Source organism: Anopheles nili, chromosome 3 (assembly GCF_943737925.1).
Source record: "Anopheles nili chromosome 3, idAnoNiliSN_F5_01, whole genome shotgun sequence".
Classification (NCBI taxonomy): Eukaryota; Metazoa; Arthropoda; class Insecta; order Diptera; family Culicidae; genus Anopheles; species Anopheles nili.
The window spans coordinates 51,817,253-51,842,561 of NC_071292.1; the positions used below are offsets into that span (position 1 = coordinate 51,817,253).

General features: G+C 46.5%; 1 protein-coding gene across 1 annotated transcript; it reads right to left on the reverse strand.

Moving 5' to 3' along the window:
- Positions 1–24,388, reverse strand: LOC128726038 (uncharacterized). The gene is made up of 9 exons (XM_053819818.1): positions 24,313–24,388; positions 4,857–5,206; positions 4,700–4,785; positions 4,551–4,610; positions 4,187–4,312; positions 3,750–4,049; positions 2,373–3,677; positions 1,988–2,296; positions 1–1,914 (listed from the first exon to the last, which is right to left on the reverse strand). The coding sequence occupies exons 2-9, from the start codon at positions 5,188–5,190 to the stop codon at positions 1,111–1,113; spliced, it is 3,324 nt and encodes a 1,107-aa protein (XP_053675793.1). The 5' UTR covers positions 5,191–5,206; positions 24,313–24,388; the 3' UTR covers positions 1–1,110.
- Positions 24,389–25,309: the final 921 nt, after the last annotated feature.

Genomic DNA, 25,309 nt, shown 5'->3' on the forward strand with positions numbered 1-25,309 from the left:
TACCTATTGATACTAAAGATTTATTTTATTTTGTTAAGGAATGAGAATTGAAAATGAGAATTGATTAACATGATTTTAACTTTCTACATTTGTGAATATGATAACGAAAACTCTGGAGTTTATTCCGGTTTGATAAAGTGTTTATTGTATCAAATCCATTTCAATTTATTTTGGTAGACACCTCAATAATTTAAAAGAGCAAAAAAAAAATACTCAATTACTGCAAGTTTGGAACCATTCTGTATTCCCCGATACTGTATTGATACTGTATTGATATGCGCAAATATGGAGTGTTTGTGTCTGAAGGAAAGTGTTGCAAAATATTTGCTGCTGCATCCAATCCACTGTTCACTATCGAAGACGGTTTTCCGATCAGTGTCTCTGCTTTTGCTTTGTATAGATTTTCTGTGCCGTAACACAGTACACCGGTATTCAAACATGCTCTGCAACAAGTGTTCCTTCTTTATCAAATGGCACAAAAACGAAGCCTTGTGGTGCACGTATCTTGTTGCGACCGAATTTGTTGCAATTGAGGGAGGAATGTTCTTCGAAAGGAAACAAGATGACGGGAACATTTTAGTTGCTGGTAAAAGTACTTAACACAAGAGCCCTAACTTTTTGCAATTTGTAGAAAAGGTGTAGCTGCTCTGAATCTTGCGTAAATAGTACAAGGAATTTCCGAGAATGTGACCTCTAATTTGAGTCGCAAATTTGACCTACTTGTACGACCGCTTACCTACGAGAAGCAAATCATATCAAGCATTGTCAGCAGGAAACAAAACCGGATCGACAAAAAATGATAAATCTCTGTTAGAAAGAAAGAACTTAATAAATTAAAAAAATATCTGCTCCGCTTGCTGCCCGATCTGCTTTTACTGTCTGCTAAGTACATTATAGCTGTCTCCAGGTTACTACTTGGTGTTTGCGCGTGTTTGCCTGCTAGGCGTTACCATTGATCGGGAAGCTCGGGATTTGTTTTAAGTATGCGCTTTTCTACTAGTAAGACTGTTACTGCCTGACGTTTAAGAAATCTAAAGACAAACCGCATTGTTGACTGTGTGCGGTGTGGAAAATGGCCCGCCGTTCATGGCGGGTCTTTCTGCTTCGCGCTTACACCTGATTGATTGGTGCGTACCGATGAACCTTTGGGGTTGTCGGCGCAGCGATATCCTCGGTCAGCTTCTGATAAACGAAAGAGTTCTTGGAAGCAAGCAGTGCCTGGCGGTAGCGTTCGCCTCGTCGCTTCAAGATCGTATTCACGATCTTGACAGTCATTATGCCCAGCATCATTACGGTGAACATGATCACTCCGGCCATTATCAAATCATCTCCAATGGCGGATTGAATCGCGTGAACTGATTCGTTCTCCAGAATGACTACATCGTCCACGTTCGTTCCTTCCCTGTTCTCCTCGTATTCCAGATCGTCATCGTATTCACCATCGTCCTCGTTGTTGGCGTTGACGCTGTGCTTGCCAGTGAGAATTTCCTGCTCAATCTTCTGAATACCGTTGGCAGCATCGAGAATGTTTTCGCGCTCCTGCTCCTCCTCATCATCATCATCGTCTTCGTCGTCATCATCGCCATCACCGTCGTCATTATCTACGCTGTCGCTATCGGACGATTCGTCCGAATACTCATCCGGTTCATTCTTGCTGTCGACAATCTTGTTCGATTTGGCGTTCGCTACCGCAAGCACATCGGCATCGGCGTCCTCGGAATCGTCTTCATCATCATCATCGTAGTCCTCCTCCGTTTCGCTATAGGACAGCGTCTTCTCTGGGTCACCCTTTGCGCCCTGGCAAATTTCCAACGCGAACTGTCCCCACTGCTTAAGCGTGGCAGAGTTGTCCTTGCGCAGCACATTCATTTCAGCGTGTGTAACGTGATCCTGCGAGTTGCCCACCATGGAAATCTGTAACGACCCATTCGATTAATAACTGCTCTCAGCGAAAACTGCATGTACTGAGGACGAAAGAGTGTCTTACCTGCTTCTGCTGCAGCCAATCGATAAGCGATGGCAGACGTTCGTTGCAGCTCAGCGAGTTGTTACGGATGTCCAACACGTGCAGCTTAGTCATCGTCTCCAGATCAGACACAAATACCTCGGAAATTTCATTGTACGACGCGTTCAGACGCAGCAAATTGGGAAGCACTTCTTCAAGTTTCGTCGTGGCCGACGAATTCTCCCAAATGGTGCGCAGATCGCAATCACTAATATCCAGCTCGCTCAGGTATTGCAGCGGGTGGAAGAGTTTGCTCGACAGGCTGGAGATCTGGTTTCCGGACAAGTTCAACTAAAAATGAAGGAAAGCATTTAGTTACACTTGAGGCATGGCACGAAACATTCGACGTGAACCACGAGGCACATACGTTGTTCAAATTACGATTGTTCTGGAAAGTCTTTTCATCGAGGTCCGTGATCATGTTGTTGCTCAAATCCAAATCCATCAGCTTGCTCAAATGAGCCATTACAGGTGGCCGAAGGGTTTGCAAATTGTTCCACGCCAAGTTCAACCGAGTCAGCTGCGGCATCGTTTTGAACGTGTTGTCGGCGAGTTCGGAGATATCGCAGTTCGAGATGTCCATGAAGTACACGTTGAAGGTGCCGTTGAAGGAGCTCTCGAAACCTTCGTTCGGTAGGCGCTTCAGACGCGGGTTGTTATTCATGCGGATGATATCGAGCACCTTGTTGCCGATAAAGGTTTGGGCCGAGATCTGCTCCAGGTTGTTGTACGACAGATCGATCTGGCGCAGGCTGTTCAGCGAAATGAACGCCATGGGTTTGATCTTCTCAATGTGGTTACCCTTCAGGATCAAATTGGTGAGTCCCTCCATGCCCTTGAACATCTGGTTGTTGATGGTGCGTATCTGACAGAAGCTCAGATCGAGCTTTTGCAGATCGACCGGTACAAAGTCCACATTGTTGCTGATCTTGTTGTGCTTCAGGTGCAAGATGGCTAGCGACGTTTTGGCAAATATGTTCTTCGGCAACTCGGCGATGTTGTTCATCGAGAGGTCCAGCTCTTCAATGGTTTCCACATGGTCGAAAATACCATCAGGCAGGCTGCTCAAGTTATTCTCGGACAGGTTGATGTAGATGATGTTCTTCAGCTCGTTGAACGCATTCTGCTGCAGTTCATGCAGCTTGCAGCGAGAAATATCCAGTTCCTCCACGGTCGGTGCCTTCAACATGTAGTCGGTGTACGGCGTGTTGTGGTTGACGCTCTGCATGGCGCTCAGATCGTTGCCCGAAAGTGTCAGCAAGCGCAGCTTCGTGTTGTTGGCGAAAGTGTCCGGGTGGATCATGTCAATGCCCGAGTTGGTCAAATTCACCGAGTACAGCTCGTCGAGTCCGGCGAACGCCTGCGGGCTGATGTACACGATCGTGCAGTTGGTAATCTTGATCGATACGACGTGGCTGAGTCCAATCTTTTTGAAGAAATCCGGACCAAGCTCAATCGGGAATTTCGGTCCCACATCAAGCACCTGTAGATCCGTGATGTGAGACGTAAACTTTTGCGTATCCAAATCCAACCGACTGCACGTAGCGACCATGTAGGCGTGCATGTTGCGTTCGCAGATGCAACCACGTGGGCAGTAGGTACTGTTTCCGGTATCGGCGTTATAATCATCATCATCTTCTTCATCATAGTAGTAGTAATATTCGGAATCAATCTGCAGGCGGAAAAGACAGCATAAGTTAATCCAACTCATTGTTTTACGTTTGACTTTATCAAATATACTTACAACCTTGGATGTGGTTTTCTTCTGGCTCTTGGTTTTCTTGACTGGCTTGGTCTGCTTTTTGGCTACCTTGTTTACAACATCTGGCGTCAAATCTTCCGCATCATCATCCTCGTCGTCGTCTTCTGCATCTTCGTTGTCCTCATCATCATCATAGTTGTACTGATAATCGTCATCCGCATCGTCATCGTACTGGTCTAGAATTTCGACATTCTGCTTGCCAGTTCCGGTGAAGGCGCTTTTCGGTTTTACAGTCGTGCTGGTGGTCAAGGGTTTCACTGGCTTTTCAGAAGGCGCAGGTTTCTGTTAAAAGAGAAACAAAATACAATCCGTAAGCGTAAGAGCTAAACATCTATCCTTTTGTACTATTCAAACTCCACGGAACAGTTTCCAATCGGTGCCCCTTTCAAACTACGTCCAATCCGTTCCAGAGCACTTACAAGTGGTTGGGCGAGAATTTTGTCTACCCCAGAAAAGTCAACCTGCTCGTCCGATTCATCATAGTCATCATCGTCATCATTTTCTGTTTTAACTGTTGGTTTAGCGGTGGTAGATTTGGAAGGATTCTACAGAAATATTGCCGAACAGCGAGTTGTGTGGTTGTTGAAATGGGAAAAGAAAAGGACAGGAAGGATGTTAAAAAAGTTTCCGAAAGCTTCGATGAGCAACATTACGATCGGGATGATGATGACGATCAGACAGATGGGGTCAATTATTGATTGCATCTTATTGTGGGAAAGCGAAAAAAATAGAACAACGAACAAGCGGACAACAAAAAGCAAAACGACGACCGTAGCGACTTACTGCTTCGATTGGAAGAACTTCGCCCGACAGATCCTCTACTTGGGGCAATTCATCAATGTCCTTTGTCAATGACGGAAGGTTACATATTAGAGAAAACTCCAACGATTCCAAGAAACCTTACTGCGTCGCTACAAATGAAGGTTACTTACCACGTGTTTGCCGTTTCCCTTCAGCAGTTCTTCCTCGTAGCTGTCAATATCTTCATTGATTTTCACCTTGTTGATAGCGACCGAATCTATAATATCGGCTGCGATTAGTTAAAGTCGGGTATAGCTAATGCCATTACCATCGCCAAACTTTACTCACCGACAGTGGATGTCTCACTGATTGCCAGTTTTGATTTCTGAGCGTACATGGGGTTTAGATCTACGGCTTTTTTAGGCGCAATATAGCCATCTCCCGCGGAATCGTTATCTTCGTCGTCATCGCTGTCGGAATCGATCAGGTTTTCGTCTACATCCGGCAACATTTTGTTGAATCGCGGGTCGTGCGCGTTTGGCACCGGATGGGTGGTTTCGGCGAGCATCTTATTGAACAGCGGATCCTGCGCGTTCGGAAGATCCTTCTTCGCAGTCGGAATGGAGTTCACGGTGATCGCGCATAGCGCTACCACGAACACCAGTAAATACTGGCATCTCATCTTGCGGTTCTCGATCCTGCAATGGTTTAAAGATAAAAAAGATCAATCGACAATTAGTAGGATACGAAATAGTGTCCGAGAAAATAAGTAAAAATCTAATATTTTTAAACATTTCTCACACCAATCGGTAGTAAGATCGAAGCACCAATTACATACGGTCTGTCTTTCATTACATATGAGCTATTTAAATCTGAGAATTTGCCGAAAAAGCCGTCTTTTCTCCTCTAATTCCTATCTGCTTTCATCTAGTTGAAGCTACGTGAACAAGATTTCCTCAAACGCGGCAGGAGTGTAAAGATTTTTGTTTATTTTTCGAACGGCTCCACATCACCCCCGTCTAGACACCACCAGCATCGATAAGTGGGAGCGAAAGTGAGACTAGGGCAAAGATAAATCTTCAAAAAATGTTCATAACGTCGGCAGCGCACCATATTAACTGCGATTTATGTACCACGCCACTAAGTTGACCACCAACCCCACAGCAAAACCGATCTGGAAAAATGAAGTTTCCTGTAGGCACAGCCGGCAACAGAAGCGCTCTGGGCTGACCTGGAAAACTGATGGTTGTTGGATAATTTTCCACCCATCTCGGGTGGTTGTTAAAGGGCCCGAGAACGAACGTACAGTGTGTGTCAGTCCTTGAGTGTGGTGGAGCGATATGTTTGGCTTTGCTGTTGGGTTTTTTCAACTTTATATTCAACACGAGCCGAACTAAGCAGGACGTTTATTTAGGTACTTTTACGATGTGGCGCCTGCAATCGTGGAGCCGGTGGAATAAGCGATCCGTTTTCGTGCATTTCCTTACCCGCCGAATCAACCAAATTAACGCTCCTAATCAACTAATTAGAATTCCACACTCACTGGCCTTGGTTTATAGTAGACTTAAGCCTGTTTTGGACGACCGTGTGGTGACTATTTTATCGTTTTACTGTCGAACTTGGTGCCAGTTTTTCTAGCCAAACAGCGCTAGCTTCGCTGCGGGACAACAAAACTTGACGATTTTCTTTGTGCCAGGTGTCACATATCACTGTGGTCGTATAGCCAGGGGCGTTTCTCTCGAGCATACGACATCAGCGTGTGGAAAGCACAGATAAGACCTTCTGGGCGGTGGGCGATAACAGGCCAGACAAATAATGCCTTCATACCGTGGACACTATTATCTCAATCGGAATACGAGGAATGCCACATACAAACAAGAGGAGTTAGCTTCACCATGCTCGAAAAGCGTAATGTGACAGTGGTGGTTCAAATTGCGCCATAAATTCAAATAGAATCACATTGCAAGCTGGGCGAAGGTCTGCCCAGCATAACCAACGGAAGATGGGCATAAATGCATCTCACAGAACGTTCTATCAAGTTGTTGAACGAGTTGTATCGTTTTTTTTCTCGTTTCAACACGACATGAGATTGATACATTTGTAAGGTAAGTATAATCCGATCGTAGCTGCGATCGCGCTAGTGAAACGCAGCTCTATCAAGGTGCCAATTCCATTGTGATATTGATGCAAAGTGAGGTTATGACGCACGTCGTTTCCACGTTTCGATTGAAGTTCGCGAGTTCGCAATCACGTCGCCGATAATTTCCACTCTCACTGGCGAATGGAAATAGTTTTATCTTGTTTGCTCCTTGCGGGCAACGTTTCAAAGATGAAAGGGTCTGGGGGCGAATCTCTCGCGATCGCGCTACATTAGACGCACACACGTGAAAAGCCACCGGCACCGCAACCGGTTTCTTTCACTGTTTCGCTGGTATAGTTTGCATACAGTCTTTTTTTTTTACTTAACGTCTCTTTAGGCTACACCGTTGCGGAGGCGGATCCTCACGTCTGTTATGCAACCTTTAACTGAAACCTAACACCCCAAAAGCAGGCCGCAATGCATCCAACATTCGTTCCAAATACCGGCCTTCCCGCTATTCCCTCAACAGCCAAAGACGTTACAAATAATTAACATGACATCTGGCGGGAGTAATGGATCGTAATCCATCGACTGCACACAAACGCGAGAAAGCGAGAGCGAAAATTTTAAGCCATTTCGACGGTGCAATATGTCGTGATGATTTCCACCCCAATCCGGGCTTTTGGAAAATTGATTTCCGCCATTGTCTCTGACGATTCAATCGAAATGGTTCTCCCTTGCCGACCAAGCAGTGATCTATTTCCTGATCCGTTTTGTGACGCACGATCGGGAAGGTCGTTGGGCGAAAGGAAAAACCAATTTCTTCGCCGTAGATCGCCCTCTGTTTGAAGGGGTGTGGAATGCGTTTGTTTGACTGAAAACCAGCATGTGTGTGTGTATGTATTCCGGCCCTTCGTTAGCGATCATAAAGCGAAAGTTGCCAAACTGCGTTCGTACACTTCGACCCTCGTGAACGATGCTGTTGCTTTTAAGAGGTCGAACCGGCCCGTCAGCCCTGCGATGGGTGATTTTTTCGATAAATAATTTCTAATTTCAATGCTAGCACACACCCGTACAGGTATGCAACAGTGATTGCAAGTAGAACGGGTATGAATCGCTTCACTTCAAGGTTCGTTAAACGGTTGCCGGGACGTCATATCCTTACGAAACGGGGGGTGGTGCACCATAAACGCAACGACGAAGGCTAAAACGACCCATTACAACGTTGCATTAATTGGCTAATCCAGCGTTAATGGGCGCGTAAAATATGCTCTTCTCTACCGCTGCAACAGCCGTTCTGGTCGTGATTTGTGTGCGGGTCGAATTTCCATATATGGGTGCACTGTTTCCAGCGGTGACGTCGATCGTTGTGGCGGCTCCAAACACCGACAGCCGGTAGGGTTTGTTCCTGAATATTAAATTACGCTTCGATGGCGGAGCGCTTCGGGGTGTATTTGAAAAACGCCGCCAACCGGGAGGCTGCTCTCACTTCAAAGACATCCCCCTCTTTTTGAGAGCTCGCGTAAGTGCGCAAAGTTTAATCGAACCCGAGCACAAACGAGCCAAAAGGCCTGCATTGCGGCCCGCTAATTGCGCTGAGTAATTGCATTTTAATACTGCATCTGTCTGGAAGGGAGATTGCCGCGAATGCAAATACGCAGAATCAATTACGCTGCGGCTAACCTGCTGCTCAGTGAGCTCTTAATTGTTGCTTTTCTTCGAAAATCTCTTTGAATTGTTTCCTGTCTATGAACGATCGACTTATGTTAGTCAGTTAACTCAGTGCCGAAGAATGAATCAAACAGTTATTACATAACAAATGAACCCTCAGACTCAAAGTGCCTTATGCTGTCACCAAACTAATGCGAACAATTCCCAATGGGTTGTTCATGATACAATATTGCCGATGACTCCATCACTTCCGTGCTGCTGTAACGGCTAGTTGTTTTTTTTTGTCTCTCCACGATAACGATCACCAATTGAAGCCCTGTTTGAATGGGCCCAACTGTTCGACACCCACTGGAAGTGTCAGACCCATTAATTATTGCCGGTCGCAAATGGCCCGGGATGGTACGATTCGATACGGATCGTCAGCACAATCTAGATCTGCTAGCGCTAGAACAGTTCTCCCTGGGTCTGTTTTTTTTAACTTGCCGCACGCCAGCGCATGTCAGTGATCATTATGACACATTAGTGTTAAACACGAGCGATTGAATTATTAGCTCCAGATTTGATGAACTCTTAATGGGGTGGGTGACTGCGTAATGCTTGCCTCCGGTGAAAATCTGACCTTTTTTCTTTCCTACTTTACCCACCATCTCACTCACTCTCTCACGCACTACTCATTACACGGCTCGGTTTGCAGCAAAGTTTATATTAATTCAAGCGTAAGCACCCTCCCGAGCTAATGGGCTTTCATAAATAAACACCGCTAGGATGGTCAGATGCGAATGGAGAATCGTATCCCGGCGTTGCGCGCTTAATGGAGAAAATCCACCATCAGCACCTGTGGCGGCGGCGGTTGCTGTGGCTGAGCAGGACTTATTTTTCTTATCGTTGGTTGGTTAATTTTCCTGCTCGCCTGCGCACACACAGATGGCGGCTTTCAACGTTCCGACAGCTCGAGGCAAGAACGCAAAAGCGAACAATTACCAGCACCTCACCAACCAGGTTCTTCCACCGGGCCCTGCTATCCGTGGGTCCAGTCTTTCGTATTCGCTTGGTCTTCACAGAGAACGGTTGGTTAACCTCGCGGTGAACACCACGTTTCGAGGCCACTTCCGAGCTTAGGTCCGCCGGTTGCGTTAACCGCGTTAACTTAAGGGTGAAAAGCGCATTTGTTGCCTCCAAAGATCGCACGCGCATGTGGTCGTCGTTGGTGCGGATGCGCGTACGGACACAGTTGCATCGTGCCTTGATGCACACGCAACAACAGCAACACAAACACACGGATCGAGGTAGTGTTGATCGCGACGCACCTTTACGCGGAGGATCGCACCACAGCGCCATCCCACCCGGATCATGCTGTTTAATTGCAGTGGCGTGTTTTCTTGCCCACCCTGCTTTCGATGCTTCTTTTTCTTCTATCTCGCTCTCTCCCCGTGTGCCATCTCACAATCAAATGCTTCATACGTTTCCTCAAAATCACAGACGAGGAATGGAAAAGTTTACTCATAACCCGCGCGCGCGCGGCTTATGCTGCTCTCGAGACCGATTTTCGGAGATCAACGGTTTATCCGTCGCGTCCTGTTGTTCTTTTTCGTTCCTCTTTTGGTCGGGAAATGCGTGTTCATTTAATAAGCGAACCCCGTTGTTCGCTCGTAGGATGCTGGACTCTGTCATCGCCCCTGATCGATGTTCGAGAACCGGAAACGGACGTGCCCAAAGATCACAGAGAATGAAACACTCGAATTGGTCAACCACAAATGGTTGTGTAAGCCCTTAGCACGAGCCAGGAAGCGGAGGTTAGTGACCCTTGGCCAGCATAAGTTTGCAACCTGCCAAATAGACTACTTCGAGGGCTTTTGAGACAGCTGCATCGATGCACCGGGTGAAGGGTGCTGGAATTTTGTCAGTTGCTGCGTTTCCACGATCGTTTCGGAGAACCAATTTTCGGCACGTCTCACAAAAAAAAAAACAGAAGGCCTCAAAAAGGGCGGCTGGTAAAAGGGGGAGATTTTTGCGTTTTTGAGAAATAACAGGAAATAAATTGCTCTCATGCTGTATCTCCAATTTCGTTGATGATGTCAAAGGCAGGCTCCCTCTTCTGCCTTAAGTGGCTTCTGGAATGCCTGTTTGCGAACGTACGCGTACGCATCGTGAGTGTGTTGTCAAACAAAACGTGATCGAGCTCTTCAAGTGACCTATTGTTTGGTTGAGAGTAAACTTACTTATGGCGGGGTTGGAATGAATTATCTAAAAGTAACGCAAGACGCCCCGTAAAACTGGGTATTAATAATCGACCTTCCGATAGCTGGTAGGTGACTGTGAGTTGAATTGCGAGCAGGTACGTGATGTTAAAAGTACGCGTCGAGGTAATTAAAACTTCTCCAATCACATTGAACAAACTCCCAAATGAATTGGGCGCTACTAGCCATTAAAATTCATCAACCCATTCTTTGTTCAGAGGCTAGTATATTCCAAAACAAAACCCCAAAAAAGAATATTTATATCTCCCTCACCCAGTTTCTTCTCCAGTGAAGGAGAAAAATTACAATAACCACCAAAAGGCGCTCCGTTTTGTGCTCGTGAGCAATCGATCAGTCCTTGCCAGCTGCGCGGTTTGCTACGTGATCTTCGCCCGTGTTGGCCAGCGTGGCAATAAATTCCAGTTCCGGTAAACATACGTACATAGTTATTCATTCGCCGCCGTTCTGTTTCGTTTTCACCGTGGTTGGCACGTTCCCCTTGTTGTGGGTTTGGTATGCATCGAAAACCAAACAACGTGTAAAAAGGCGATCACACAGAAAAACGCAGAAGGGTGTTCTGGTGTTTTCCATCGCGACCAACCGACCTGAGACTGGCTGGTTGGAGCTGGCTCGTAAGCTAGATGTCGAAACGGGAATCTTAAGCAACTGGTACACGGAAATGATTCAAAATAGCTCCAGGTGCTCGGTTATCGACTGTCAGATGTAAATAAATTATCATTCAACCGCGTTGGGTCTATTTCACAATTTGCTTATTCTTTTGGCACACAGGAACCACCAAAGGATGCTTCTTTTGCTTCAATAATTCCTGTCATCGATCGCAGACGAGCTTCTCTATCCGCGGCAGCCATTCTGTTCGATTTCTGCCACTCGAGCGCTCGAAGAGATACATAATTAGTGCTGATATATGGAATCCGATACAGCACACGACCAGGAGCAACCTGTTCTCTCGAATCCAACGGCTGATAGTGCCGCAAAAGGCAGCAGTGTATATCAATCAAACGGCAGGCATTCCATGGTGCTATCGCGGTGCAAAGAATAGGATGACAGAATTCCAACATTCTCGCATAATCTCGTAACGTTAGGACGATGTGGTGGAGAGAAGAAAATAAATGGACGCCATTACGGGGGTCTGAGGACGGATTGATTGTGGTTCACGGTTCGCAATGCGAACTACGGTGTGTCGTACTATGAAAGGGTGGCTGATTAGGCGTTACATCGTGGCGTGTACAAGGCAGTTGCTAGATGTAAGGGATTTGCTGGAATTGAGCTCAAATGGCGTAGCTAATGTCGTTCGATCAGTGAACAAGAGTAGAGGCTGCATCGTTCGATGCAACGCGTCAAATTCTGCGAACGGAAAACGGGGTTATATTGGATATAAAATACAAGCCCAATAGTAGCTACCTAATGCAGGGTTTTTACTGTAATTCAAACCCACCATTAAGTGCAACTCTGTACGTTGAATGCGAACGGTTTAATTAGAATTCGATGAGTGTGATCAGTACGATGACGTAGCTGGGCTACTTTGATCGCTCACTAGCGACACCGGTGGCAATAAATTGTACTACGCCACGCCATTCGAACAGCGCGACGTCACGACGATCGTTGATCGACGGTCTAAAATGGTGGCTGCGAATGGTCCTCGGGGTCGATATTATGCGGTCGTAAATTAGCCCCACGAAGCCATACCAGAGCGGAGGACGAAACCGCCACAGCCAGCATTGTGGAGTGTTTTGTGAAGCACCCGGCAGGAATCGATGATTTACCGTTTATCTCCTTCGCGGAACGATGATCGAACCGTACCGAAATTGGAGATCGAACACCCGCCCGAGGGTGTCTTCAGCAGCCGCTATCAGCTATCAACATTCGACTCCTCCTGCTTCACTCCGTTCGTTGGCTCTTGGAAACACGAACGAGCGCTTGTTCGCTGGCCCACTTTGAATCCGTAATTTATGATCGTGAGGAAGCGAATAAATTTGGACATCGCTTTCATTCTGCCAACGTCAGAGTGGCCCGGACTCGATCGCGTTTGATCTCGGAACTCGCTCGGAACAACGGCCAACAGAATCAATAAAATGATAGCGTGTGGTAAACATGTAGCCGAGTTTCATTTGCCCTCCCGATTGGCACAATACGTTTGGCAGCGATTGGTTTTGGTTGGCATAAATCGAGCAATAAAATTAGATGCCCCCACGTCGGCGAGGTTTATGACGCGTGTCTCGACCAGATTAATCACTTCATAATAGGGGAAGAAGCATTACAAATCGGTTGGTGCGTGTTAACAACGCTGAAAATCATCCACGCAGCGTTAGAACAAACGTTACACAGCTGCGTGAAAGCGGACGTTTAGCGAAGAATGTCAAAATTATAACGTCCACGATCGAACGTCGACCATTGCGTGCTGTAAATTAATCGGTACGTTTCCTTTCTGGACCGGGTATTGTTCAGAAACGAGCTGCCTTGCGTCGTCAGTGAGCTGGAAAAACCCTATTGGCAGCGCATAGCTTTCCGACCCTGGTTAAAATCACGTGTCTACATGCGTTCATCGTGCGATCGCCATGATGATCATCGTCAGCGTGCGAGATTTTTCTTGTTGGCAAATGAGAGCAATTAGCTGACATTTAACATTTTGACTTTGGGGTGATCCCGCGGCCCCCAGAATGTGATGTGCTCCCGATCACGATCAAGAGGAGCTCAGATGTTTCCCATGCCACGGGTAGCTGCGGTGGGAGAATATCACAACAATTCGCATCGGAAAATCCCCTTAGCCTGGACGACTGCGTGTCGTCGTTGTAGGGCGGTTTACTCGGAATGTTTCTCCTGTCGAGGGCAACAAGTGTACAGCAAGTAATTAACACTGACAGCTTTACAACACTCGCTTATGGTTCCCCGCCTGGGGTACGAGATTTTCCGAGTAATGTCTGCCTCAAAAAGGAAGGCGAGACAATGTACCGGAAAATTCATGCCAGTGATCCCGCTGCGAAGTTGTCGTGGTATGCTGTGTTCAGGTTCAGTCGGAATGCCGAAAAAAGCAAATTCACATACACACACACACACACACGGACGCACTCGTTTTCCACGCAGCATGAAGCAAAAATTCTTCGAATTTTGGGACGAGATCATCGATCTGGTTTGGAACGCACCATGGTACCTTAGCAAGGCCACTTGGATTAGAATTCCGTTTTGGTTAGCTCGATAAGTCCTTGCACACGCACACCGTTCGGAATTGAACACGATTCTCGAGTGGGTTTGGTTGAGATTTTTGATACCAAGAGAAGTTCAAAGCCGAGGCAACGCGAAGATGTTTGCACTGCAGAGCCTGTCTGGCGGCAGTTGAAATGCGTTGAGATCTCATCCATCGTGGAGAACTCGCCTCAACCGACACCGCATCGAGATACATTAGCGTCCTAGTCGAACGTGACAGCGACGAATCAAGTGTCGCATTTTTATGGTAATTCAATTTACTCACACAATACCTTTTTGCCACCACACGGCTCATTTGCATTATCCACCAACCGAGCGCGTGTGTGCCCCGTCTGTCCCTGAATAGAGGATGGATTAAATTTTAGGTGCTCGTGCCGAGTCCTTCTCATCTTTATGCGAAGGTGTACTTCAATAATCGACTTAGCGGTCGGATTTGATGAGGGATTAAATCAAACCATAACGCAACAGGCTAGTGTTTTGGTGTTTTGTGTTAAAGCGTTTGCATAGCTCGCTGTTTGGTAAACCTTTTATTTGAAAATTGAATCAATGGAAATTCCTACCAGTGCAGCTGCACAGAAACGCATCATTGACGGATTTATTCAGGCTGATCTAACACTGCCGCTCCCATTTACGTCAGCCTCTGTTGGATGTTAATCACATTTACAAATGAGGTTCATAATATTTGCACAAGGTTGGAGCCGTGTGGAGAAAATTAGTACACCTCCTTTCTGTTGGTGTGATGAGCTGGAAAGTTGTTAAGCCGATTGCCCATCCTTGTAGGTATATTTTGAGGGAATGATTTAGTGCCATTTGCGTCAATGCATAATAGTCAATGCATAATAACAACAGTTATAAGACGCTGTGAAAGCAGCAGTTTCTAGCTGCTGGAAGCATAGTGGATGAGAGTAATCGCTCTACTCGTGCTTGTGGCGCCAAACTGAGCCTACTAAATCCATAAGATCGATCTACACAATTTCGTAACCCACGTAACCTTAACGGTATCGGTAGTTCGCCTCGAACAAACACTCTGCCCGGCGACGGGCAAATAATAGACCCTTGCCTAGGATACGATCAAGGATTCATATCTCTCTGTCACTCAACTTCACGCTTGGTATTGTTACCGTGTGATGTATTATTTTTCCTACAAAAAAAAACTCTCCCGACCACCTATTAGAGATGCAAATGGACCACAAATAACGCACTAACGTCCCATACGCCTCAACCCAACGAATGTACAGCTTCACTCGCACTTGAAGCAACCGTCACCCATCGAAACCTCTGGGGCATTCCTGCACCGAAAGGTGTGAGAGATGCAGTTTCACCTTTTCGAAACCGTTGCCGCTGCGGTTTTCCGCTCGCCTGCGATCACCCAACCGATTGGTGGCCCCACATTTCATCGTTTGCGCGGTGGGTTTGATTATTTGCATTTTTATTTATTTCCTCAACCACGGACGTCACCACTAGACCACCAACGAAAAGAAGGTATTCCGATCTCGGTTTCGGCCCCGTGAAAGGGGCGTTCGTGCTGTAGACAAATTAAGGTGGGGAGGTCTATTAACGGGCGAGTACCACACCGAGACGCGGTTCCCGTCCGGTGCGGCCAGTTTATGTGATCTTTGACATATTTATGCGGTGCAAGATATTTTACGAGTCACAGCGTGGATTGCCTCTGCTCGGCGAAAGCGGACCCACCGGCCCTGTCGAGAGGATGAGGAAATTTGAGATGATGTATTGTTTCTCTCTCTCTCTCACTCTCGCTCTGTGTTGTTTCCTATTTACGCCTTTCGATCGCGTTTCGCTTGTGGGATGCAGTTTCAGTGCATTCTGATCCCGGACGCACAGACGCGAGTTTTCCACCGACCGAAGTGAAGTGATGTTTTCCGGCACACGTGCAACGCGCTGCCGTCATGCAATCGGCGGCGATTTATGGCTTTTGAAAATATAAATTAATTCCAGCGCTGTCGCAACGGACCGTACACCGATCGAGCACGTGTTTAGGGATGGCCGATCTGACGGCTCTGTAATGCAAGACCTTGGGAATGCGATTGAAGTCGGGATAGAAATTGCTTGTTTTCTCGTGCTATTCTCGTGCCAGACTTTGAAATGACTTATGAAATATTCTTTTAACATTTGGTATCCGCCACAAGCCGTTGCTTAGGAGTGTACGATCGAGCCAGGCGATCAACAAACGTCGCATTTTAGGGGAGGCCTTCATGATCGGAATTTCATTAGCGGTTTTAGAACAAGAAGTGATGACTAATGCATATGCAGGCCATCGCTCAAATAACCCCTTTTTTTTCTTTACCACAACGCATGCATTATGGATGGTGGCGTTGCACCTCTCTCGTCTGATCGGACGACCGAATTCATCTCCCACCAGACAGAGCAACTCACACACACGGTGCTGAAACAAAGAACAAAATGTCACCCCGTCATGAATATTGATGAAGAATGTCGAAACGAGTCTCCTGCTCGAACCGGCTGGCTTTGCAGCTGTTTCGTTTGAGGTAAGGCGCCCTCGAATAAGGAGTGCTTGAAGGTTCGATTTAACTCACATCACACACCCATCGAGTGATGAGCCCGATCGGCTAATAAGCGGCCATGGAATATTCTTTCGTGCCCGTAAAGGGGCGTATTTTGCCTCAAACTTGCTTGGAGGCTCAACAGCTAAAGTACAAACTGATGGCCATCAAGCAAACGTTTCACCGAGAAGCGAAGGCTAATCAAACACCAGGGGTATTTTTGCAGCGTTCAGTATCGTCGTTGGTACGTGATTTGAAGCACTTTAATGAAGTCAGTCCAGTAGCGCTTTCTTAGCGGGATTCAAACAAAGAGATTCTTCGCAGTGGGTCTGGAAAAATCAGGTCAAACCATTCTTTGTGTGCACTTTCTAGCGCCTAGCTGAATCCTCACACGTACACACGTTCGATCGACGGATCATGAAGTGTTCTTTGCGAAACGATCTTCTCAAGCAACGCATCGCTTCTTGTTGTCAGGTTCGAGAATTTCCCCAGCAATGCGTTGGTTGGCGAAAAACTTCATAAGATGCCTCTTGAAGCTCGGCGGAAATGTCTGGAATACCAAATTGCATATTCCCCATCGTCGTCGTCGTTGTCTTTCGCTTCCAAGCGAGTTAATTCACTGAGGATGAACGATCCCTACGTATATTCCTCGATGAAGAGAGTTGGTTTGAAACGTCGAGATTGCTGTGGAGACTTCCACAGATCTACATGAGAGCCGCTTTACCCGGCCCGGAGGCCTTCCCACGCATGCAACACCGAAACAACCTACCACTCACTCTCTGCGAGCCAAAGGTTTTTAGTTGGCTTTTCTATCGCTTTGTGTCATTTCTCGTTTCGCGCCCCTTCCATAGTCACCATCTCTCACCAGGTCTCTCCCCTTCACGATCAGCCGGCACGTATTCTATCCACCCAAACCTCGCGTGTCTGAGGGAGTTCTCATTTCAAACAAAAATAAAAAGAAAAACCTCACAGGGTGGTGGGTGTTCCGCAACGATCCTCGCGCGTGCACACACCTTCGCGATCTACATGACCTAAGCCCTTTTTGCTCGCAAGCGCACCAGCGAAGCTTTTGTCTCGCGATGTTGCCACGGCGTAGGTAAGTAAGCGGTGCGGAAAACCGGTTTAGTCTGGAGGCGGAGAGCGACACAACCCCCACAGATTGGGTTGAAGTGGTGCGTCAGACGCGCCCCGGCCGGTTTGTGTGTGAATGTCGGAATCAAAGCACAGCAAAAAGAGAGATTGATTCGTATCGGTGGCGGCGGTTGCTGCAGCTTTTTTTTTTCAAATCGCAAGTCGGGGGGTTTTTTCTTACTGATGCTGCTGATGCTGCTTTCCCGTGAACCTTATGCACTGTTGCAGGCGCGTGGTGAAACATCTGCTGGCGCCGCGGAAGGATGCCACACGCGAATGGAGAAAGGATCCTGAAGGAACGAATCCGTCGGGGAAGATGTGTTGTGAAGGGCCATCCATCAAACCATCGCTTGTCACTTGTGAAAGCACCTGCCGTTTTTGTGGACAAAATTCAAACATCCATCCATGGGGTTATGCTGGAACGCATAACTTAACTAGACCGCATAAGAGTGCAGCTCTAGAAGCTCTTATAAACGAACGACGATAATTGTAAAACCACATTTCCCGAGCTCGTAGACATAACATAAGCCCGGTCAGTCATTGTGTTTATGCATATTTCTCCGTAGCACAACATTTAATGCCCACTTCTGTTAAACGTCTTAGGTTTTGCTTTACACCCCCGACACTATGGCGCCAGTAGCTTGAATGTGCTTGCTTCCCCCCACAAGGCGGAAGGCATATCTACCAGAATGCCCACTTTCTAAACCAACAACAGCAGCAGTAAGTCTGTTAGTTCTGCTAGCAATCGTCACAATGCCGCACGCTTGTTGACATTGCAACAAGTCCAATTAAGCCAAACACTCGGCGGGAGGGGTTGGGACAGAAAACTATGATGCCCTCGGTGCATCGCGACGAATGCACTTATTAACACACCGTTCCCACCCGGGGGTTCGTTAGCATCGAGGGTTGTACGTTTATCGGCCACACTCTGCATTCATTCTACGGCATTAGTCGTCAGATAGTGGTAATTGTGCGGGATTTAATCATCTCCCGCGATAGCTAATAACACCTTGCTCGCTCTGGTTGGCTATTAATGCAGCCCTTCACCTGTTTTTTTTCCAATTTCCAATTTGCGTTGCTTATCAATCGTACTGGAATGCCCGAACGGAATTATTTCAACCTTTTGACACTTAGCTTACGAGCGACATCAGGAAATTTGGGGCCATCGGTTTTCAAGCTTAATTAAGCTGCACAAACAAAACACACCTGTGTGTGAACTCGCTCCAGTTTACGTCAGTGGTTTTTTCTTTTGGGGGAGAAGAGTCGGAGAATTGATTAGTGCCTCTTTATTGTTAACTGCATCAAGCGATTGCATCGCAAGCGCACGATGCACGCTCCCTGATAAATGACACTCGAAAAAGAATGCCTCCCCAGGCCTATTGCAACTGCTGAGTGCAACGGGAAGGTTGATTGGAAAAGGTGGTCGCGGCGGACAGTTATCAGTAGTCGGAATCAAAATTCCCCGAACAAACCACGAAAACACGCACCCAAGTGAGGTGAAACTGAAGCAGGAAGTGACCAAAGATCCCAATAAGCTTCCACTGCATCTTTCTTTGTTCGTGAACACTCTTGGGATCGTTTATCGCCTACGTGTAGATCAACTTACTAACACACTTTGTCCTTATCAAACAACCCTTCCAGCGGTCACCGAACGAACTGTCCTCCTCCCGTGGGTTATCGTGGTTGCCATAAAAAAGTGGTTTCGTTGAAATGGTTTTCTAAACCATGGCCGAAGGGTTGCTAAGTGATTTCTATCTCGTAGAAGCCCACTCAGTAATTGCCCAGCTTTACGTGGCTTTGCATGGCTTTTACGTAGATAATCAAGCTGTGCGATCGTGCAATGCAGCAGCTCGGGGAAGGGTTTCGGAAAAGTAGATCAACTCCGGCAACGGGAAACATTCACAACGCAAAATGGCGTTTTATCTGCGCGTGGGCGATTCCAGGCGCGATTAGTACGTGCAGGTGATAAGTGAAATGATCATCTCGTTCATCGCGCAAGCTTCTAGAGTGGCGTTTTTTTTTTGCGATGTAGTTACTGTGTTAAACAACAGCACAATGCAGGAATATTGAACGCCTCAAGAAGTTACCAGGAGGTATTTTTAATTCAACTGCGAGTCAAACAAAAAAAAACATAGAATGAGGGAGTACAACATTATCAGTTGATCGCTGTGGAGACATTCATCAAATGGAACGTTCCAGTGAGCCATAACAGCCGCTGCGGAATGATGACAATCGGTTCTTTTTAGGCTACCGACCAGCTGTTTTCATCGCACATCGCCGAAAGACGAACCGATGTTGTGAAATTGTGGAAAGAGAAAAACCGACAACAAACCTGAACTGAACTGAAAACTTGCCCACCATTGCGAAATGCCTTTCTAGCACGCTTCCACTCCGGTGCCCTGCGGTTCTTTCGGCGTGATCGTACGTATCGGAATGGCAGCTTGCATCCGTTACCGTATGGTAGGAACACTTTTGCGGTTATTTCAGTGTCTTGCCTTGGGGTATTCTGGTTGGTTTGGCGATCTGGTGAGGTAAATGAACGATTAAAATCTCACCTCCGTGTGCGGGTTTTCCGCGGTGAAGATCAATCCCTGAGCATGTGTGTAGTGCACGATCGGATCAGTCGTCGCTTCCGCTTACTCATTAGCCTCGACGTCCACAAAAGAATGAGAGAAAGTTTGATTCGTATCATCAACCCTACCCCGTAGCTGCCTGTTTAATTTTTCGCCATTTTCTTTGTCGGCTTTTTGACGGCGCTTTTCGCGATCTAGCATTCGTGTTGGAGCCGGTGTGAAGCGCCCTGTCGCGCCATCTTGAGCAAGTCACTTTGAACGATCACCCGGGCGCCATGTTTGTTTGGTTTTGTCCATCCGAACCGGCGGCGACGGCGGATGGAAAATGGCGCACCGATGGCGGTCAGCGATAATACCTGGTTCACCTTGAATCATCATCCAGAGGCAGACGGTTTCACGCACACGCCACGGTGAAGTCATCATCTGGTGACAAATATTGGCTCTTCACTTCATAAGGCCTTCGGAAGGCCTTTGCAATGGACAATGTGTCTTGTGGCGTTTGGATTCGCCCTCGCATCATGGAAGGAGTTGGAGTTCCATCACACGAGCTTGACGTTGGGGCACAAATACTGGCAAAACTGCGGACAAAAAGCTTGATCATCGATTGATCGATCGTTTAGAAAAGATCCAAAAGGATACGTTTGATGCATTCTATGATGTCAAACGAATTTTTAAATAAGCATTTACGTTGAGTGGACTAAAGTACCATTTTTTGATACGTTTCAATCCCTCTAATAAATTTAAGACACACAAATAGAGTTTGCTTGACAGTGCGCTATTCGTTAGGAGTTTCCAATCAATCTTTCTTCTACAGATCAGTACACTTCCCGTTTCCATTGATTTCTTATCCATAGAGGGAAAGGAACGCATTCATCCCGTTCGCCCTTTCAAGCTCATTCACACGATCCGTCACCCTTGGCGATCGTGATCTCGAGTACTTTCCAATTGAAAAGTGCATTACACGATGCGTTTGAGAAATTGCCTCCCCGGCCAGACACGGCCATCGGCATTGCGGGATAGCAATAATGGGGCCTAATGATGATGTGCGCTCGGATGAAAGGCATATTTTATTACAGCGCTTCCAGTGCATCATATTTTCAAGAGCTAATTGTAAACATCCCGCGCATCCACAGTATGCAGAAGCAAACGCTTCTATCCGGTATTGATTGCGGTACGATTGCATCTCGCGCCCGCCAGACGGCGGCATTTGTGGCTCACTTGAATGGGAAATTTATGTAACTTTTGAACCGCCGCATGAATCATCAATACAACTCCGGTCAGCGTTGGGTCGTTTGAAGAGCTTACGTGGGGCTATGGGAGTTTGTTTCCCGTAATCGATTCTTTTTTTTTTACTTCAAGCTAAAATACTGCTGGAAGCTAATCTAACCAAGCTCACGTGTTAATGACGGCCACGAAAGAAAGCAACTGACCATTCACGAAATAAGGCCGCTCGAAGACGACAGGTAAAATTCTGCGAACAGATCAATAAAATCATAAAAGCACATGCTGATCTTCTCTTCTCTAAAGCCGCCATTTCCCTGAGCCAAGGATAAAGCGTAAAATTGGCAGGTTCACGCTGACGAACGTGTAATTTGAGGCCCTTTGCCTGTGAAGCTGCCATGCAGGCGGTCAATTCCCTAAGAACGGTTCGTCACAGCGCAAGGCGAATCTTTGGCTCGACCCAGAATGAGGTCAGCGCGCCCAAAACGATGCCCTTTTTGTAAGGCTTCAGATGCAGCACCATTCTCCGTCGTCATCATGTGACCGATCGGGGCAGGAAGAGGATCCTCATCCCACGGAAGAACCTGCAGGACACAGGTTGCGACCAGCCGTATGTCGCCCTTTACCTGACATGATCCACCATGCGAAAAAGGCTCGAGAAAAAGAAGGACCCTTTCAAGACGCGATCGGACAACATCTTCGTCCTGCAGCATTCAATTGGCTACCTTTAGCCTTAGAGTTAAGCTTTCCGTTCCCTGTGCGATGTTTTGTGTTGTTCCTTTGCCGAGTTATTAACTCCTTTTGCGTGTGTGTGTGTGTGTACGCTTCTCATCACAACCTCGAAAACGAAGGGAAACGAAACCCATTGCGGTTCCGCGGCGTGGTAGAGAAAACGAAAAGAAAAACGCCGAGAAAATTAAACCAACCGCACAGCGCAGGGAACATGAAAAGTCGGTCCCGGCCGGAACAAAACGGGACGCTTATGTTTTATGCTCGGTTTGGTTTTACCCACACCATCGTGCCAGAGATCTCAGTGCTGGTGTTTGTGCGATCGTACGAACGGAAGATCGCCCCAGCGTCTTCGCACAGTTCCGTCTTTGGGCTCGGCACCTTTTTTTTTGCCGCAATTGCCCTGGCCACCGGGAAACAACCGAGGGTTGATGTGGGAGAGAAGGCGAGAATAACCACAGAATGAAACACACGAAAAAAAAAACGCAACATGGCGGCGCAACAAGCGGTGCAGCAGCCGTCTGCAATGCATTTATTTTCTCCAACGTCGCATGCAGAAGGTGTCCCTTTTTCTTTTTTGTCTTTTGATGAACAACTCATGCATGCGGGCGAATGTGTGAATGTGTGAATGTGAACAGAAAAATGAACGAAATCGAGATGCATTTCGCCTCAAAAGAGCAGCAATTGATGGCTTGTTTATTATTCTTTTTTTTTCCACATCCAGAAGGTAGGTTTACGCCTTTGAAATGTTGCTTTTCTTCTGATCAACCTCGATCATCAATGATCAATGATTGGCATGGTAGTCCCTAACCATGTAACATCGGCTTAAAAAATAAAGCCTCAGATAATGACCGAGCACTCTGAACCGACTAGAACTATCTCTAGCGAATTAAAAACCCAACCAGTCGCGGGTCATTTGGTTTCGCTTCCGTTCATAAAAACGTCTCGCAACGTTTGGAATAAGTCACCGTCGTCCCTCGGTCACGCAGTTTCGTAAGCCGCTCGCGCACCGATAAGCGATTTACCCCGTGTGTTGCTCGTGTCGTCGTGTGTGGTGGGGCCCTGATTATCCCTCCCAAAGCCTCACTCTATCAGTGCGAGTGCGAGAAGTTAGCCAAGGTTTTTTTTCCGTCGTTTTGCGACAGCCCTAGCAACCAGGGCTGGATATTTGCTACTTACCACACTAGCTTGTGTTCATTTTCTAGGTGGTTTTTGAGACAGCTGGAGTAAATTAAAGCGCTACACCGGAAAGAAACAAAAAACCCCATCTCACGACTTTTCTTCGCACACGTGTGCGTTTAGACAAAAGGTGATCTGCACCATGAGGGTGAAATTAGAGGCATTCGAAAGTGTGTGTGTGTTTGTTTTTTTGACGTCTTTCAACACAACAATAAAAAGCTTGACATCTCCGACCTGTTGATGCGTCACACGTTCAGAATCCAATAGCCGATCGAACCGCATTAGTAACCCCCACACGATCGATCGTTGTGCGCGCGATCGTACGAGCATTGTGTGCGTTTCACCGGTGCAGTGCAGGCTCCAGGCGATCGTACACCTAATGGTACACGCACACCTGCGCCTGCAAAAAAAAAACACCTTTGGGGCCCACTCTAGCTGGGCAAATAAGTTGCTTGCGCAGCGCAATCTTCACCAAACCGCTGTTTGGGGTTGGGCATGTTGAATGCAATGTTTCTGCTGCACAGGTGTGCGTAAATGATGACATATTGGGTCACTGTTTACTCACCTTTCCCGGGGAGCTGTACCTTTGTGTATTCCGCGTTGCGGGTTTAGGACTGGGCGGGCGGATATTTCCGTACGGTGTAGGGGAATTTTTCTTTCGCCCCACACACACACACACACGCACACACGTGCCACTCGATCACACACCTAGCTGGCCACACACAGGCGCACGTACGCACGCACGCACGGACGGACGGACGCAAGCGCCCACTGACACACTGAGGTACTCCGGAAACGGGCCCTTCACCGATCACTGACTGCGTTATCTTCTTTATCAGTGGGGAGATCTTTTTTTTGCTCACTTTTTGCTCCTACTTTTTGCTTAAAACACTTTATTCCTCAAAGCTCGAAAGCCGATGGACACGGGGCTAGATTTTTGTGGTGGAAGAAATAAACGGAAGGGGGGGTGTGATTGGTTATGAGGTGGTGAGGAGAGACATTGAAAAAAAAAACCTTAAAACAACGCAAGCAACAGAAAACAAAAGCACACACGCACACACACACACACACACCCTGGCACACACACACAAAACGGCCGAAAAAAAGCGATCGTTCGATCGAATCGGAGCGCTTTAGAACAACATTCGCTTGACTTCGCGAAGCGTTATGCGCGCGATGGCGTGGTAAAAAAAAACAGGGAAGCACAGTTGCTGGAATAATACTGGAGGGAATACTAACGAAGTTTTGCTAATCGCCACCGATAAAAAACAGGTTCGTAATACGTGCACAGCACTGCGCTGCGAGACACACGTGCGTGCTCGCGGACGGTTGAAATCGAATAGCGAACGATTTTCGGAACGATCCATCACTCGATGAACTGCTGCTGCTAATGGGGTTGCAGGGCGGTCGAAAGGGGTTTGAATTTAGGGCATAAAATATTACTTTTTATTTTGCTTTAATCGAAGTAACAGAAATATAGCTGATAATTAAACCAATGAAGTAAAGGTGGTGTGGCTTAAAAAAGTGTAAATACTAGTGCTTAGTACAAGTGATTAATACTCGATTACTATCAGCCACGAAACAAATCTTATAAGACAAACATTGCAAGAATTGAAAGAAAACTGTATAATGATCAGTGAAACTATCATATTTTTAAACACATTTAAGGTTTGCGCTTAATATTGAATTAAAGATCGAATGTTTTCAAACGCAATTTTCGTGGACTTCTTAAAGGTTTGACATCCCTGTGTTCGACGCATGAAGATCGTCAGATCGTCAGTCAGATGTGTACGCAACGTTGAAGTGAATTTTTCGAATTTCGAAATGATATTTCGAATATTAGTAAGTAAAACATTTATAAATACTAAGTATAACAATAAAATTTTGATAATTGGCAGTCTTCTTTCACATAAAACAAAAACAAAACATTTTCCAGTTTCAATTGTGTGTAAATATTTTGAAACATATCTTAAAACACTATTCTACTAAACCAAGAGAGAAGGAGTCTTTGTTAACTAAGATAATTGCATCATATTTATACATTTTTACATCAACTTATATTTATGAAACAAGTTAGATAAAAAAGACAATTGATTTTGAATTTTTATCTTATAAACTCAACCTAATACCTCCGGCAATATTTAAAATGCTAGTTGTATTCATACACCAAACAGCATTTCGGTTGTTGTACAACCGAACTTTGATTTTCAATACTGGTTTCCATTTAATTCATTTC

Coding starts and splice junctions, on each gene's coding strand:
- LOC128726038 (XM_053819818.1), bottom strand. CDS start 5,190: ATGAGATGCCAGTATTTACTGGTGTTCGTGGTAGCGCTATGCGCGATC. Junction 4,786..4,856: donor CAGTGAGACATCCACTGTCG/GTGAGTAAAGTT, acceptor CCGATATTATAG/ATTCGGTCGCTATCAACAAG. Junction 4,050..4,186: donor AAATTCTCGCCCAACCACTT/GTAAGTGCTCTG, acceptor CTCTTTTAACAG/AAACCTGCGCCTTCTGAAAA.